Here is a 16,619-nt window from a genome sequence, read left to right as displayed (position 1 = left end):
ATACCTCTGGAAGTACATGCATTGCAGAGACAGCTAAGAAGAGACTCCATGACACAGCTTACTGAGGGCCTTAGGAAGACAACTCAAACCTGTTTTCTTTGAGCATAATTTTAATGAAGATGGCCAATAATTGGTTAGTCTTTTCACTGGATATGTCCATGGAGATTCTCAATCATCCAGCTCATGGTTGTCCCAAAAGTGCTTTTTCCAAAAGGCAACTGGACCTTTTTGGTTTTTTTCTTTGAAACATTTCGCTTCTCATCTAAGAACCTTCTTCATTTCAACACTGAACATATGAAAAGTGAAAAATTTTCAAAGAAAAATCCAAGAAATTCCAGTTGCCTTTTGGAAAAAGCACCTTTGAAAACTTCACTGGATACTTTCTGATTTTGCTTTTCTGTTCTTGTCATTCGTTGTGGGTTGATTTAATATTAAATCTGTGGTAAGCCATGGTCAGGGCCCAATTTTAGGTGGAAAGCATAATGTAAATGATTTTACAGATAGGAAATAAATGCCTTGGGGATTCCATTAGATTGATGATGATAAAAGAGCACTTATCCAAACAAGACATGTAATTAGAGTGTAGATCCCATTTAATAGCCACAGGTGCAATAGATATAATTAAACTTGGACATCACTAACAGTATGTGCTACAGGTTTGGATCTAAACCCTGTAGTATCCAATAGGGCCAGCTGTCAAGTACTCACAGAACCACATCCTAAACATTAAAACCCCTTTCTATAAATCTATCCTGTTGTGCACATGTTTATTTAGTGATAGCTGCATTAATCAAGTTATCAGTGCAATCAAATAAATAAATCATTCACCAGAATATTAAATGTAGATTTTTTGAAGAACTTGGGAGTGTTATGTTTAGTGACATTTCTGAAAAGAATATGTGCAAGATCAACTGATAGGAAATAACCAAACAATATCTCAGGAACACTCTGTGGCGTTCTGATTGCTTGAAAGGGCTAACTTTGTGAAGAAAGGAGAAAAGAACAGTAGTATTACATGGAATAAAATATGTTAGACTGGAAGTAATCTCCAATCCAAAAATTAGAGCTACTATCTCACTGTTCTAAAAGTTTTTAGTTGGAGATTTGACATGTTTGCATTAAGAATGAATTATCCCAACTTGATAGACATACACTTCAAATCCAGCTTTATAAACTAGTAAATAGCTATTATTCTTGGAATAAACCATTTCTCTGTTCTGATCAGTCAACAGCACGAGAGCTCTTATTAAAGCCCTCAAGGTTTTCCACCTGCATAATTTATCCTATATTTTATTTCAATCTGTTAATTACATAGTCAATCAATTAAAAGGAAGAATTAATCAACCTCAAGTGTTTAGTAATCATCTATTTTCCTTCTCAGCAGGTTATTCTTCTGATTTCATTTAATATTTCCAATAACATTTTATTGTTCCTCCTGTTGGAGCAGATGAGTGAGGTTGCAGCCTTTTAGTAATAGCAAGCTATAAGCCTGGCATTTGATCTGCACAGACAACAATTTCTTCCACTTGGCCTCTTATTATGACTAACGCTACATATTAATGAGATTGAAATGTGCATTAATAATAACATCACCTGTAACATGAACTTTGTCTTTGCAATAATAATGTCCAGGGGGAAAAAGAGCCCTCTGTAATTAATATTGATAGAATATCTTTTCTGTTTCCCATTTTCAATACTCTTAAGTTAATATTAGAATGTCAATAATCTTAAACTATATTCTATAAACATATTGAAATTTTTAAAAAGAGCCATCTGCTGGTAGGAATAAAACCAGTTTTCTCCAGACAACAGTCATATCTGTCCTGTATTTCACTGAGAAAAAAATCCCATTGTATTCTGTGCAATTTCTTTCTAAGTCAACATGTATGGATCACACAATACTGGTGTAGTAATTAAGAGATAATTCATTACTGCATTGGGGAAATCAGTTTGAATAGGGCAATTCAGACTTTGGTTTAAGTCTTTGGTTAACCTCTTTTTTTAACCTCTTCCCCTACCAAATAACAGAGAAGCACATGTCAGAGACTCCTTTCAATAAGTCAGGTCAGTTCCATATAACTGTGCAGCTGTTCTTGGTCTATTCCCTCCTGTTCCTTCTGTCTCTTCCTCTCTTTAAGCCACACTTGAGTGTGGCTGTTAATACGGCACCTAATGCATTATGTAAGAAGCATTGCACCAGCTTGCTTACCCAGTGTAGAGGTCCAATGCAGACCTTGGCGGCCAGGAGAGGTACAGTGGGATCCGCAGGACGTAGCTTTGCACATTCTCTGAGCACTGAGACAGCATGAGCAGACTGGGCAAGGGAAGTACGAGAAACGAGAGGGAAAGGATGAGAGGGTTAGATAATGCTCAATAAGATGCACAAAGGTTATTTATGCCAAACATATTTTTTTCTTCCAAAGGACGTGTTTTTTGTTACATGAATATTAAGACTTAGATGGGCTCTCAAAGTACACCTTTTGTTTTGAAGTCTTCTTGCCTCCTGACTCCCACAGATCAGTGGGTGTTCAGATGGTTTTTTGAAAAGTATGAAACAAGTATTCTGCATCTATTCAGCGGTAACTCTGTATTACATTATTAGTTCTGTTTTACAGTAGGCCCCTAACAAAGGACGAGCTTCGGTTCTTTGGAAAAGCTTTGGCAATGGGTGGGATTTCTGCAATATCAGTTTATGTAAAAATGTAAATACAGGTAGTCCTTGACTTAGTTCAAGGTAGTCCTTGACTTGGTTCACTCAGGTAGTCCTTGACTTGGTTCACTCAGAGACCATTTGAAGTTACAACCGCACTGAAAAAAGTGACTTATGACCATTTTTCACACTCATGAGCGTCCCCCAGGGTAACGTGGTTTACATTTGGATGCTTGACAACTGACTCACATTTATGACAGTCACAGTGTCCTGGGAGGTCATGTGATCACCTTTTGCCACCTTATGACAAGCAAAGTCAATAGGGAAACCAGGTACACTTAACAACCGTGTTACTAACTTAGCAGCTTCAATTATTTGCTTAAGAAGAGCAAGAAAAATCATATAAAATGGGGCAAACTTCACTTAACAAATTTCTCACTTAGCAACATAAATTAGGGGCTCAATTGTGGTCTTAAGTTGTGGGTACTTTGCATGGAACCTACTGATTAACCACTCTGCTCTGATGTCGTGAGGTTCCAAACTTCTGTCCTCCCCACAAGTTCGTTGGCAAGCTGAGAAGCAATATTTGTCGCACCAGCAAAACAGTGCTTCAAAACTTGACACTACCTATATTGAGAGTAAAACAATAGATACTGGTAGGTATCCTAACAAGTTACAACCTGGAGCTAAAATATAAACCGGTATTTGGATCCTAGACTAGTGTTTCTCAACCTTGGTAACTTTAATATGTGTGGATTTCAATTCCCAGAATACCTCACCCAACATGCTGGCTGGGGAATTCTGGGAGTTAAAGTCCACACCTCTTAAAGTTGTCAAGGTTGAGAAACACTGTCCTGGACACTCAAGACACTGGTGCTAAACACTAAAGAAAGAGAATTGTGATCTACAGCAGCGCCCACAATGTATGGGTAATAACTCAAGATGGTGGCTGTGATGATGCAGTCAAAGCTCCACTTGGTTATTTTTATGGGAATTGTGATGAGAAGCTAAGAAAGCGTTTAAGGTTTATTTGCACCATCACAGCACAGCCATATGGGCTTGTTTGATCATACCCTGGGGATATCCTGCTGGTCAACTTACACATCCTCCAAGAAATATACAATATCTACACAACACATAAACATACCCACACGACTCCCTTTTCAAGGTAGGTACAACGTTCAGACCAGCTCCTCTCTTGCTGGAGGCAATGCAAATCTGCCAAATATATTTTTTTTCTAAATTAGGAAGTCCTGTTTCATTTGTAGCCATGAATTAATAGTATTGATTTTTCAATACTAGAGATGAGAGGGTGGAGTCATAAGTGAAAAGCAGCAAGTAAAGGAACCAGACAATCTTTAAAACTCTTGACAGTGAAGCAAAAGAAAGATGTCACTGTGAACTTTGTGGCAAAAGATTACTTGGCAAAGGACCACATATGAAATGGTGTCCTATTTTACCCAGTTCAAAAAAAAAAGCAGACACTTGGAGGTTTATACTGTATATCAATGAATATCAAAAATTTGTAGTATATACCAGTAAATGTCAAACGATCCCCTTGGAGCTTATCAGTATGTCATAACAAACACTCTTGATTCTAAACAAGCAAAATTACTACTATTATAAAACATGTTTATTTTTTGTTATCCACTCAATCATCAAAGCAACAGTAGGGGTAAACAAGAAAATAAGGTCTGAAAGCAGAAATACAACAATGTATGAAACAGATAGAGAGGGACCATGTCAAGGAACAAAATTACCATTTAAAAAGAAGTCTCCATGGAAGTTATAAATCACTCTCTCCCAGCTCCTGCCAGAAAAGCTAAAAGTCATTAGGGTAAGGGCTGTATGGATTAAAGGAGGACTGCTATTGCAAAGAACAGGGACACTTACAAAAAATACACGTCTCTTGGATCCTACAAAACAGTATCGCTTCACAGTGGGGATCTGGTCTGTACTAATCGTGCTGGATCTTATTGACTGGCCATAAAAACCACTGGAGAAATGCTACTCAGATCCCCAGCTATACATTGTTTTATAGATGAACGCTAGCACTTTGAAGTACACCTGGAACAAAATGGTAACCATTGCAGCTTATGAAGTAAAAGTATCACATGGATAAACTAAAGCATGTCCAAAACTACTGATATATCACTGCATTTTGGAAGATGTGCAGCTTCTAACTGGCCTTCAAGAACAGTACAGTACATTGCAATACTTCAAACAATGGCTAAGCCAAGAGTAACCATGAGAAAGGCCTCCCAATCCAGACCAAATGTATTTGTGCAAATGCCCTCCTGTCCACACCTCCAGTTGCTCTTCAAACAATTGCTGAAAATCTAGGAGAACTTTCACTGACAACAGGATTCTTTCTAGTCATTCTTGCTAGTGTTGAGCCCAAGTCTGTTCCTACCATCCAGATCCCAAGAGCTTCCAGGCACAAGGACAGGGCCTTGACAGTTTTACCTCTTCAACCTGGTCTTGAGATATACAGTTGTGTATCATCTGCATATTGATGATACTTGAATTAGTGCTGTCAAATGACCTTGTCTACCAACCTTACATAGATATTAAATAGGACTGGGGGGGAATGTCAAACAACAAGAAACCCACCAATCAAGGGCATTTGGGCTCAAGGTCTCCTCCTCAACACCACCTAAAACCAATCCTGATGGAAGAGATCCAGGATCCCCCAACTCCCAGAGTTTGCTCAAAAGGATAATGTGATCAATGGCATTAAAAGCTACTAAGTTATCAAGTACGACCAGAGGAATCACACCACATCTACCCTGGTCCTAGAAAAGGTCAAATATAATTAATGCTGCTTTGACACTGTACTCAGATCTGACTCCTAACTGAAAAGGAGAGGTTGGAAACTGGTCAAAACATATCTAGTACTGCTGGATAAAGCAATGCCTTCTTGAGGTATTGTGCTCCTTCTAACAAGGCAGGGTAAACCATCCCACTTTCACATGAGGGAAGAGTTTACCATCATGCAAACCCAAGTACCACCTCCAGATGATGACCCTAACAATTCTGAGGAGTTTCTCAAAACTCACAAACTTGTTACAAATAAGCAAGCCAGACTCTACTGTGGCCAGCTCAGTAGGACCTATCCAGCTGAAGTCCATCTTTGATTATCTCTTACTAATTTTGTTCATCAGATCTGTAGAATATTCTTCACAGTGGTCTTGTGTTTTTCCTTCTTTAAAAGGGCCTGGGCAATACTGTGCTATCTCTATACAGGACAGGAATTAATAAACATTGTGCCATGTGGTACTTCTTAGTCTTGAATGGGTTGAAATTAGATCATTGTTTCATAGTATCCAGTTATGAATGCCACCTGCTTACCTAAGCTGCTTTCCAGGCTTAGTTCAGACATTCACAATTCATATCCACAAGAAGGAGAGCAGCTCCTTATTTGTGCCCTAAAGCTTGTAAGAATCTGGAAAGTTGTGATCAGCAGATAAACAGACCAATAATTGGATTTAAATACCCAGTAATTGCATTTAAATTTACTTAACATACATAATGATTCTCAAATGAGTAGTGAGATTTACCTGGAATTTCTGACTAAATCCCTATAGTGTAAACATAAACCATTATATCAAAAGATTGCTAATGTTGGCAGATTTTAACTTTTTTAATTGGCTCACAAGAATATTAAAGTATATATAAATGGTACACTTACAGATACAAGCATATCTAGGACAAACTACAGGAATGCATGGATTTCCCTTTATACATTGGAGTTAGTCTTGTATGTTCATCCCCTTGGTTGGGTTAATGTGGTCTCCACATTCTGCTTTGAGTATCTATAAATCCTGTTCTGATTTGCTGCCAGATGGTGGTGTCCTGATTCAGAATATGCCTTCTTAGAATATGATAAGCAAAACTACTAGTTAAACCCTTAAGCGTTGCTATCTTCCCACTTTCTCAAAAGGAAGCCATCTACCAATCCTGACATTACTATGCATTATTAAAATTTTTCCTGTCTTGCTTTTTTAAGGTCCAACTTTTTAAGGTCCACAAAAAGCAAGATAGGAAGAAAATTGACTCGTTTGCACTCTGGTGGTGGAGAAGGCTGCTGCGTATTCCTTGGAGAGCAAAGTACTGGTGTGCATAACATCAGACATCACTAGAAGGCAAAATCATGAAACTGGGTCTCACTTACTTTGCCCATGTCATGCAGGGGAATTCACTGGAAAAGCAATTATGTTTCGGAACGTTAGCAATAAAAGGAAACCAGGCCATGACAGAGGCTGTATCTATCAAAGCTGACACCAGCCAGAGCACAGAAAAAGTCAAAGAAGTGGTGCAAGATCAGAAGAGGTGGAGAGACGCGGCCCAGAGAATCACCAAGAGTCAGAGTCGATTGAATGGATAACATCATCACAAACGGGTTTTAACAAGTGGTTGAGCCCACAGGATAGCCATCTTCAAAACCCCTACCCGTCTAGAAAGCTGATTCCCCACATGGGGATGTGACTAAATGGTAAAGTCACATCCCATCCCAGGAACTGGGCTTGCATCTGAGGAACGGGTGGGAACTGCACTGTGAAACAGGTGAAGCTGCTTCACAGTATCATTCTTTTCTACCACGTGGATTAGCTGTCTCATAGTCAAAGGAAGCACTCGATAGCTGATGCATACAGTGCATGGGAGATGCCAGTTACAGTAAATCAGTCTTTACTGGGCAACCCTCCAGCCCATTATCTACCAGTTTGTTTTGAAACCCTTGGCTGTGCATCTCCCTCATTCTGCAGGTACCAAGCAGCCAGTACATGTCCCTGTCTGCTCACACTCCAGAAAGGAAGAAAGTGTGGGCTTCAAGGCACTCCCAGATACCCAACTGATGCAGGATTCATCTTGCTCCCTCTGATATACCTGAGAGTGCTGCCCACACAACAACATGGGCAGAGAAGCTCAGCAGATTGCTCTTTCCCTTAAATTCCCAGCATTACTTTAAAAGTAAGTTCAAGTTAAACCTGTCTCAATAGTGGGCTGAGAATAAATGCTCATACTGTGCTTTATAAGTAGGAAATGGTTCTGTGGAATGAGGAAATTGGCAAAATGTGCCTATCCTTGGAACTATCACCTATGTGATAACAGAAGAATAAGTGCCAGAAAAAAGGTAGGGGGAACGATACCATTCTGAAATCTAATTGTTTCTTTCCTTTCCCACTTCCTCAGTTATTTAGTTCACATTATATCATAACCGCTCCCTTCCCTTCCAAGTTTTCTACATGTTCAATTTGTTCAACCTTCACTGGAGTGTTTTGAAGGCTCCATTCTTAAGATCTTTTTTTTCTTTTAGTAATAATGGGAAGAAGTCTGCAATTTTTGAATTCCTTATCCTTATTCTTTTTGTGAGCAAACTTATTTCTAACTATGTAAGCCATGACATGCACTGCCTGAGCTTCAAGAATAAAAGAAATGTTTTTTTAAACAAAAAAAATATTTTTTATGTTTAAATCAACTTGATGAAGCCATTTTTAATGGGCTTCTGTGATACTGAATTCCAACTGGGCTAATCGGTATATGTACATGTGTGTAATATACTGTATATGCATATGATCTTGTCTGATACTAGAATGAATAAAAGACATTCATATACAGTATGAGCTATACTGTATATTAGGATAACAAAAGAGTACACCACAGTATTGTATAGGATCTAAATAATCAGATAATTAAAATGTTTGTATTCCTCCCTCAGACTGTGGGTGGAAAGTACATTGTTTGCAAAGTTCACTGTGAAATAGTAATAATTAGACTTATTAGTGATTAGACATTAAACCACAGAAGAATCTCAATACAGTACAAGTTTTATTTATCTAGATACGGCTTCCATATTAGGATCCCTCTGATTAATGCAAGGATGAATTTGATCAATTCATTTGTAAAATAAAACAGATGTCTCAATTTTGGATTGCAACACTTGCTTTTAATTTCACACCTGAAATTCCTTCCTCCACAGCAGTTGAAAAGAGAAAAGTGACCTCACTTGTAGCAAGGGTTTGATTGTTGTTGTCTTTTTTTTTAAAGGACAAAGTCTGCTGGATCTGATTAAAAAAAAATCTATGTCGGCCAACATTCCATAGTAGTTAACACGATGGTTCTATTAAGAAATAAGTAGGTCATGTGGGCAAGAGCCATTTCAGCTTCAGAAATTAGTGCTTAGAGATATATTGCTTTTCATTCTGAGGACATCAGAGTAGCCATTATAGCAACATTCTACCCCTAGAGGCATCCTCAAAATGTTCTTAGCTAGGAAAACTGGAAGTTATAATCCAAGAAATTCAGAAGATTTTAGATTAAGATGGGAATATATGTACATTGATTATACACACCTCATTAAAGGTAAAGGTAGAGGTTCCCCTGCACATGCGTGCTAGTCGTTTCCAACTCTAGGGGCCGGTGCTCATCTCCGTTTCAAAGCCGAAGAGCCAGTGTTTGTCCGAGGACGTCTCCGTGGTCATGTGGCCGGCATGACTAGACGCCAAAGGTGCACGGAATGCTGTTACTTTCCCACCGTAGTGGTCCCTATTTTTCTACTTGCATTTTTACATGCTTTCGAACTGCTAGGTTGGCAGAAGCTGGGACGAGTAACAGGCGCTCACTCTGCTACGCGGCACTCGGGATTCAACCCGCCAAACTGCCGACCTTCTGATCGACAAGCTCAGCGTCCTAACCCACTGAGCCACCGCGTCCCTTACACACCTCATTACAATATCATATTTCGGTGTTCTTCACTTTTTACGCTTTGATGTCAATATGGTTTTGGTACAGATTTGCCACTATATCTAGCTGACGGGAACAAACAAAAATACTAGTGAGTCAACTTTAATGCTCTTTGTTAAACACCCACTCATACCCCTACAAAATTTGCAACATTGTAATGTAACGCAGTCCTGATACTCCAAATTCGTTGTTCAACTCACAGGCTACAATCCAGGCACTGCAGCAATCACTTCAGCTGGATCACAATGATTTTGCTGAATTTTTCAGGCAACTTTTGAAATTTCCATGTGCTGTACAGCTTTAACAAATGCTCTCTCTCCCTATTCTACACCTCCCTGCTCTTCTTGCAAAAATATTGGGCCACATCTTCTGGTAAACTGACAAAGCATACAAAGCGTCTGTTAATTTAAAATTTGGTTACAATCTTAACTTCTTTTCCTGCTTGTGCTATTTAAGCTTTCTAAAACCTTTGCATCCTTCAGGGCTCCTGACTGCAATGTAAGACAAATGTTTCTTCTTTTTTTTACTGGGTTACTTAGCAACCACAGTAAGCTTTTGTAAGGGGAGGAACAGAAGGAGCATCCCAAATCAAACCCAGCCCTTTTTGCTGCAGCAATGGAATTCTCTCTCTCTCTCTCTCTCATACACACACACACACACACACACACATCCCAAACCTCTTTAATGGTATAGAAGACTCTTGCAAGACTTTAAACATCAAGATAGGTTTTTTTATGCATTATGATCACCTTTTTGAGCAATTTCCTTTCTGCCATAGATATCAATGTCATTGTTGATGATGATGACGATAACAATACTGTATATGTAGCTGATGCTTCCTGAGTATGTTAACTACAGCAAGAAATGAACTTGGGTGTAAAGCATAGGTAGGACTTTACTTACAACAGTTCGTTTACTGGCCTTTAGGAATTACAATGGCACTGAAAAAAGTGAGTTATGACTTAAGTTTTTCAGACTTACAACTGTTGCGGCATCCTCACAGTCACATGATCAAAATTCAGATGCTTGGCAACTGATTCATATTTATGATGATTGCAAGGTCCTTGGGTCATGTCATCACCTTTTGTGATCTTCTTACAAGCAAAGTCAATGGGGAAACCAGATTCATTTAACAAGCCTTCTTGTTGTTTTTAGCTGCGAAGTCGTGTCTGACTCATCGCGACCCTATGGACAATGTTCCTCCAGGCCTTCTTGTCCTCTACCATCTTCTGGAGTCCATTTAAGCTCACACCTACTGCTTCAGTGACTCCATCCAGCCACCTCATTCTCTGTCGTCCCTTTCTTCTATTGCCCTCAATCTTTCCCAGCATTAGGCTCTTCTCCAGTGAGTCCTTCCTTCTCATTAGGTGGCCAAAGTATTTGAGTTTTAGCTTCAGGATCTGGCCTTCTAAAGAGCAGTCAGGGTTGATCTCCTCTAGGACTGACCGGTTTGATCGCCTTGCAGTCCAAGGGAGTCGCAGGAGTCTTCTCCAGCACCATAGTTCAAAGGCCTCAATTCTTTGGCGCTCAGCCTTTTCGATGGTCCAGCTTTCACTGCCATACATTGCAACTGGGAAGACCATAGCCTTGACTTTACGCACTTTTGTTGACAGGGTGATGTCTCTGCTTTTTAGTGTGCTGTCTAGATTTGCCATGGCTTTCCTCCCGAGGAGCAAGCGTCTTTTAATTTCTTGGCTACAGTCCCCATCTGCAGTGATCTTGGAGCCCAGGAAAATAAAATCTGTCACTACCTCCATTTCTTCCCCATCTATTTGCCAGGAATTGAGAGGGCTGGATGCCATGATCTTGGTTTTCTTAATGTTAAGTTTCAACCCAAGTTTTGCACTCTCCTTCTTCACCTGCAACAAGAGGCTCTTCAGTTCTTCTTCACTTTCTGCCATTAGAGTGGTATCATCTGCATATCTTAGGTTGTTGATATTTCTCCCGGCAATCTTAATTCCAACTTTTGATTCCTCTAACCCTGCCTTTCTCATGATGTGCTCTGCATATAAGTTAAATAGGCAGGGCGACAGTATACAGCCTTGCTGGACTCCTTTCCCAATTTTGAACCAATCAGTGGTTCTGTGTCCCATTCTCACTGTTGCTTCTTGGCCCACATATAGGTTTCTCAAGAGACAAATAAGATGGTCTGGTACACCCATCTCTTTAAGAACTTGCCACAGTTTGTTATGATCCACACAATCGAAGGCTTTAGCATAGTCAATGAAGCAAAAGTAGATGTTTTTCTGGAACTCCCTAGCTTTCTCCATGATCCAGCGTATGTTGGCAATTTGATCTCTAGTTCCTCTGCCTCTTCGAAATCCTGCCTGTACTTCTGGTAGTTCTCGATCCACATATTGCTGGAGTCTAGCTTGTAGGATTTTAAGCATAACTTTACTAGCATGAGAAATGAGTGCAATGGTGCGGTAGTTTGAACATTCTTTGGCACTGCCTTTCTTTGGAATTGGAATGTAAACTGATCTTTTCCAATCCTGTGGCCACTGTTGAGTTTTCCAAATTTGCTGGCAAATTGAGTGTAGCACTTTTACTGCATCGTCTTTTAAGATTTTGAATAGCTCAGCTGGAATACTGTCACCTCCACTAGCTTTGTTGTTGCTCAGTTTTTCTAAGGCCCACTTCACTTCACATTCTAGGATGTCTGGCTCGAGGTCAGTGACCACCTCATTGTGATTATCAGGGACATTAAGCTCATTCTTGTATAGTTCTTCTGTGTAATTTTGCCACCTCTTCTTATTCTCTTCTGCCTCTGTTAGGTCCCTGCCATTTTGGTCCTTTATCATGCCCATTTTTGCATGAAACGTTCCCTTCATCTCTCCAATTTTCTTGAAAAGATCTCTGGTCCTCCCTATTCTATTGTTTTCTTCTATTTCTTTGCACTGTTCATTTAAGAAGGCATTCTTATCTCTTCTAGCTATTCTCTGGAATTCTGCATTCAATTGGGCGTATCTTTCTTTTTCTCCCTTGCCTTTCGCTTCCCTCCTTTCCTCAGCTATTTGCAAATCTTCCTCAGACAGCCATTTTGCTTTCTTGCATTTCTTCCTTCTTTGGGATGGTTTTGGTTGCTACCTCTTGTACAATGTTGCGAACCTCTGTCCATAGTTCTTCAGGCACTCTGTCTATCAGATCTAATTCCTTAAATCTATTTGTCACCTCTACTGTATATTCAACAGGGATATGATTTAATTCATACCTGAGTGGCCTAGTGCTTTTTCCTACTTTCTTCAGTTTAAGCCTAAACTTTGCAATGAGAAGCTCATGGTCTGAGCCACAGTCAGCTCCTGGTCTTGTTTTTACTGACTGTATAGAGCTCCTCCATCTTTGGCTGCAGAGCATATAGTCAATCTGATTTCTGTGTTGACCGTCTGGTGATGTCCATGTGTAGAGCCGTCTCTTGGGTTGTTGGAAAAGAGTGTTTGCTATCACCATCGTATTCTCTTGACAAATTCTATCAGTCTGTGCCCTGCTTCATTTTGTACTCCAAGGCCAAACCTGTGTTATTCCGGTTATCTTTTGGCTTCCTACTTTAGCATTCCAATCCCCCATGATGATAAGGACATCATTTCTTGGTGTTAGTTCTATAAGGTGCTGTAGGGCTTCATAGAACTGGTCAATTTCATCCTCTTCAGCACTGGTGGTTGGGGCATAGACTTGGACTACTATGATATTGAATGGTTTGCCTTGGATTCGAACTGAGATCATTCTGTCATTTTGAGGATTGTATCCCAGTTTTGCTTTTCTTACTCTTTTATTGACTATGAAGGCTACTCCATTTCTTCTGAGGGATTCTTGCCCGCAGTAGTATACCTGATGGTCATCTGAATTAAATTCACCCATTCCTGTCCATTTTAGTTCGCTGATACCTAAGATGTCAATGTTCAGTCTTGTCATCTCTTTTTTGACCACGTCCAGCTTTCCTTGATTCATGGATCTTACATTCCAGGTTCCTATGGAGAAAAAATCTTTACAGCATCGGACTTTCCTTTCACCACCAGACACATCCACAGCTGAGCGTCCTTTCGGCTTTGGCCCAGTCGCTTCATTCTTTCTGGCGCTACTAGTACTAGCCCTCTGCTCTTCCCCAGTAGCATATTGGACGCCTTCTGACCTGAGGGGCTCATCTTCCAGCATCATATCATTTTGCCTTTTGGTACTGTCCATAGGGTTTTCATGGCAAAGATACTGGAGTGGGTTGCCATTTCCTTCTCCAGTGGATCACGTTTTGTCAGAACTCTCTGCTATGACCTTTCCGTCTTGGGTGGCCCTGCACGGCATAGCTCATAGCTTCATTGAATTACACAAGCCCCTTCGCCATGACAAGGCAGTAATCCATGAAGGGGTTAACAAGCCTATTAGTAACTTAACAACTGCGGTGATTCACTTAACAACTGTGGCAAGAAAAGTAATAAAATGGAGCAAATTTCACTTAACAACTATCTCGCTTAGCAACATAAACTTTGGACTCAATTGTGGTCATACGTTGAGAACTACCTGTATGGTCAGATTAGATTTGAATAGGAGGACGTGAATCCAACTTTCCCTTTTCCAGGCCTAAAGCTGTATATAGTCTAGGACTGTTCTAAGCGGGGGAGGGTGGGGTGTGTGTGTGTGTGTGTGTGTGTGTGTGTGTGTGCGCGTATGCATGCGTGTGCATGTGACAAAATCAAATTTATTTAATTACCAAAACAAATCTAATAGGTGGGGAAGTTGTGGCTTCCCACAAGTGAATTACAACACTCAACATCCCACCTACCTCATTTCTAGAATAAGAGCTTGAAATCAACAGCATATGGAGAATCACATATTACATTTCCTGTTGTAACAAAATGTTTGTTGTATGTATATATGCATATTATTTTGTGATTTCTGGGGCCACGATGGCTGAGCTGTTAACACACTGGACTGTTCAACTGGAAGGTTGGCAATTCAAGACCAATACTTCTTGATGGATTGAACTTCCATTACTTATCCCAGCTCCTGCCAACCTAGAAGTTCAAAACCATGCAAATAGATAAAAAGGTACCAGTTTGGTGGGAAGGTAACAGCATTCTGTGCACCTTCGTTGTATAGTCATGACCCTGAGAGCCTCTTTGGACAATACTAACTCCTGGCAACTGCCTAGGGAAGTGCCTGCAGTTTTCTTGGCAAAATATTTTCAGAAGTGGTTTACTCGTCTCCTTCCTAGGGCTGAGAGAGAGTGACTGGCCCAAGGTCACCCAGCTGGTTTTTATCCTAAGAGAGGACTAGAACTCACGGTCTCCCATTTTCCAATCTGGGGCTTTAGGCATTATACCAAACTGGCTTTCTTATTATATATAACTTTCCTGTCCAGTGAATGTGGATGTGCATACATGCACACTCCTATCAGCAGCTGAGGAGCAGACATCATGAATCTGTTATAGTGTACTCTATCCATGAAAGCATATGCCATAATACATTTGTTAGTTTTTAAAGCTGTTTTAGCAAAACGTCTGTCGCAGTCTCTGAATACCAACTTGCTCTGTCAAACTATATTAAATTTCAGTGTAGCTCCTCAATTTTGTATAATGCTATATTTTTTTAATAAGGCCAGGAGTTGAAAGTGAAATAAGCAGAGGAAATAGAAACCTCATGATACTTTTTCTGTAGAATATTCTTTGCCAAAATCGTAATAGCATGGCAAACATCAACTAGGAACTGTTTGATTCTCTCACCCACGCAAAGCCTCCAAGTAAACAAGGTATCGGCAAGAGCAGAGCATCTATTTGCAAATCCTCCTCTTCATGTTGCCCACAAAATACTTTAGGGGTCAATTAAGTGAGGCTGTCTTCTTTGCTGTCTGTATTAAGATTTACAGAGAAGCAGCAAGAGAGCATACTGCAGATAATCAGATCCTATATTTTCAATTAGAGTGGCTAATGCTAAACATCAATGTAACACAAGATAAGGCCTCTCTTATTCAGCACCTTTCCCACGGTGACCAGCTAGATGCTCCTTCGAAGGCCTCAAGCAGAACAGGTGAGTAAACCCACTATAACTCCTATATTGATATTATTATTATTATTATTTAATTCAATTTATATACTGCCCTTTTCCCGAAGGACTCAGGGCGGTTTACAGGGCAAAATTAAAACAATACAATATAAAAATTAAAATTAAATTAAATCAATAGCCCCAAAATTTAAAATTAGAATTTAAAAACCTTAAAACCCCCTCAGTCCAGGCCAGATAGATTAAAAAATCCAGGTTTTTAGGTCCCAGCGAAATGAACGAAGGTCGGGGGTGATCCGGAGTTCCACCGGCAATTGATTCCATAGGGCAGGCACACCCACAGAGAACACCCTCCCCCTGGGGATCGCCCGCCGGCATTCCCTAACCAGTGGGACCCTGAGGAGGCCCTCCCTGTGGGAGCGCACAGGATGATGGGAAGTTGATGCTGGCAGCAGGTGCTCCCTGAGATAATCCGGACCCAGGCCATTTAGGGCTTTATAGGTCATCACCAGCACCTTGAATCTCACACGGGGGGCAACTGGAAGCCAATGCAGCTCGCGGAGAAGGGGTGTTTGTTTGTTTGTTTGTTTGTTTGTTTATTTAAATTTATATACCGCCCTATTCCCGTAGGACTCAGGGCGGTTTACAGGGAAAATTAAAAGTTAAAATACATCACATACAATTAAAATCGATTAAAACTAAGATTAAATTAATCCCTGAACTTAACTAAAACCCCATCAATTAAATAATTAAAACCCCTCAGTCTGGGCCAGACAGCTCAAAAAACCAAGTTTTCAAGTCCCTACGAAATGAGCAAAGGTCGGGGGCAGTCCTAAGCTCCGTGGGAAGCTGGTTCCAAAGGGCTGGTGCACCCACAGAGAACGCCCTTCCCCTGGGAATAACCCGCCGGCATTCCTTAACCGGTGGTACCCTAAGAAGGCCCTCCCTGTGGGAGCGCACAGGACGATGGGAAGTTGATGCCGGCAGCAGGTGTTCCCTTAGATAATCCGGACCCAAGCCATTTAGAGCTTTATAGGTCATTACCAGCACTTTGAATCTCACCCGGAGGGCAACTGGAAGCCAATGCAGCTCACGGAGAAGAGGTGTTACACGGGAGTATCAGGAAACTCCCATAACAACTCGCGCAGCTGAATTCTGCATCAGCTGAAGCCTCCGAGTGGTCCTCAAGAGCAGCCCCATGTAGAGAGCGTTGCAGTAGTCTAGCCGGGAGGTCACA

At 40.5% G+C, this 16,619-nt stretch overlaps 1 protein-coding gene across 3 annotated transcripts in view; it reads right to left on the bottom strand.

Annotated features, from left to right (window-relative positions):
* The window catches only part of TTC7A (tetratricopeptide repeat domain 7A), a 180,076-nt gene that overhangs the window by 109,507 nt on the left and 53,950 nt on the right, over positions 1-16,619 (bottom strand). For all 3 annotated transcript variants that reach the window (XM_081328349.1, XM_081328351.1, XM_081328350.1), the window contains exon 11: positions 2,210-2,314. In XM_081328349.1, coding sequence (XP_081184475.1) covers positions 2,210-2,314 — 105 coding nt within the window. The remainder of the gene's footprint in view (positions 1-2,209; positions 2,315-16,619) is intronic.

This window comes from Vipera berus (assembly GCF_964194415.1).
Source record: "Vipera berus genome assembly, chromosome: 1".
Classification (NCBI taxonomy): Eukaryota; Metazoa; Chordata; class Lepidosauria; order Squamata; family Viperidae; genus Vipera; species Vipera berus.
The sequence above is the reverse complement of the archived record's forward strand: the minus strand, read 5'-3'. Positions and strand labels throughout refer to the sequence as shown.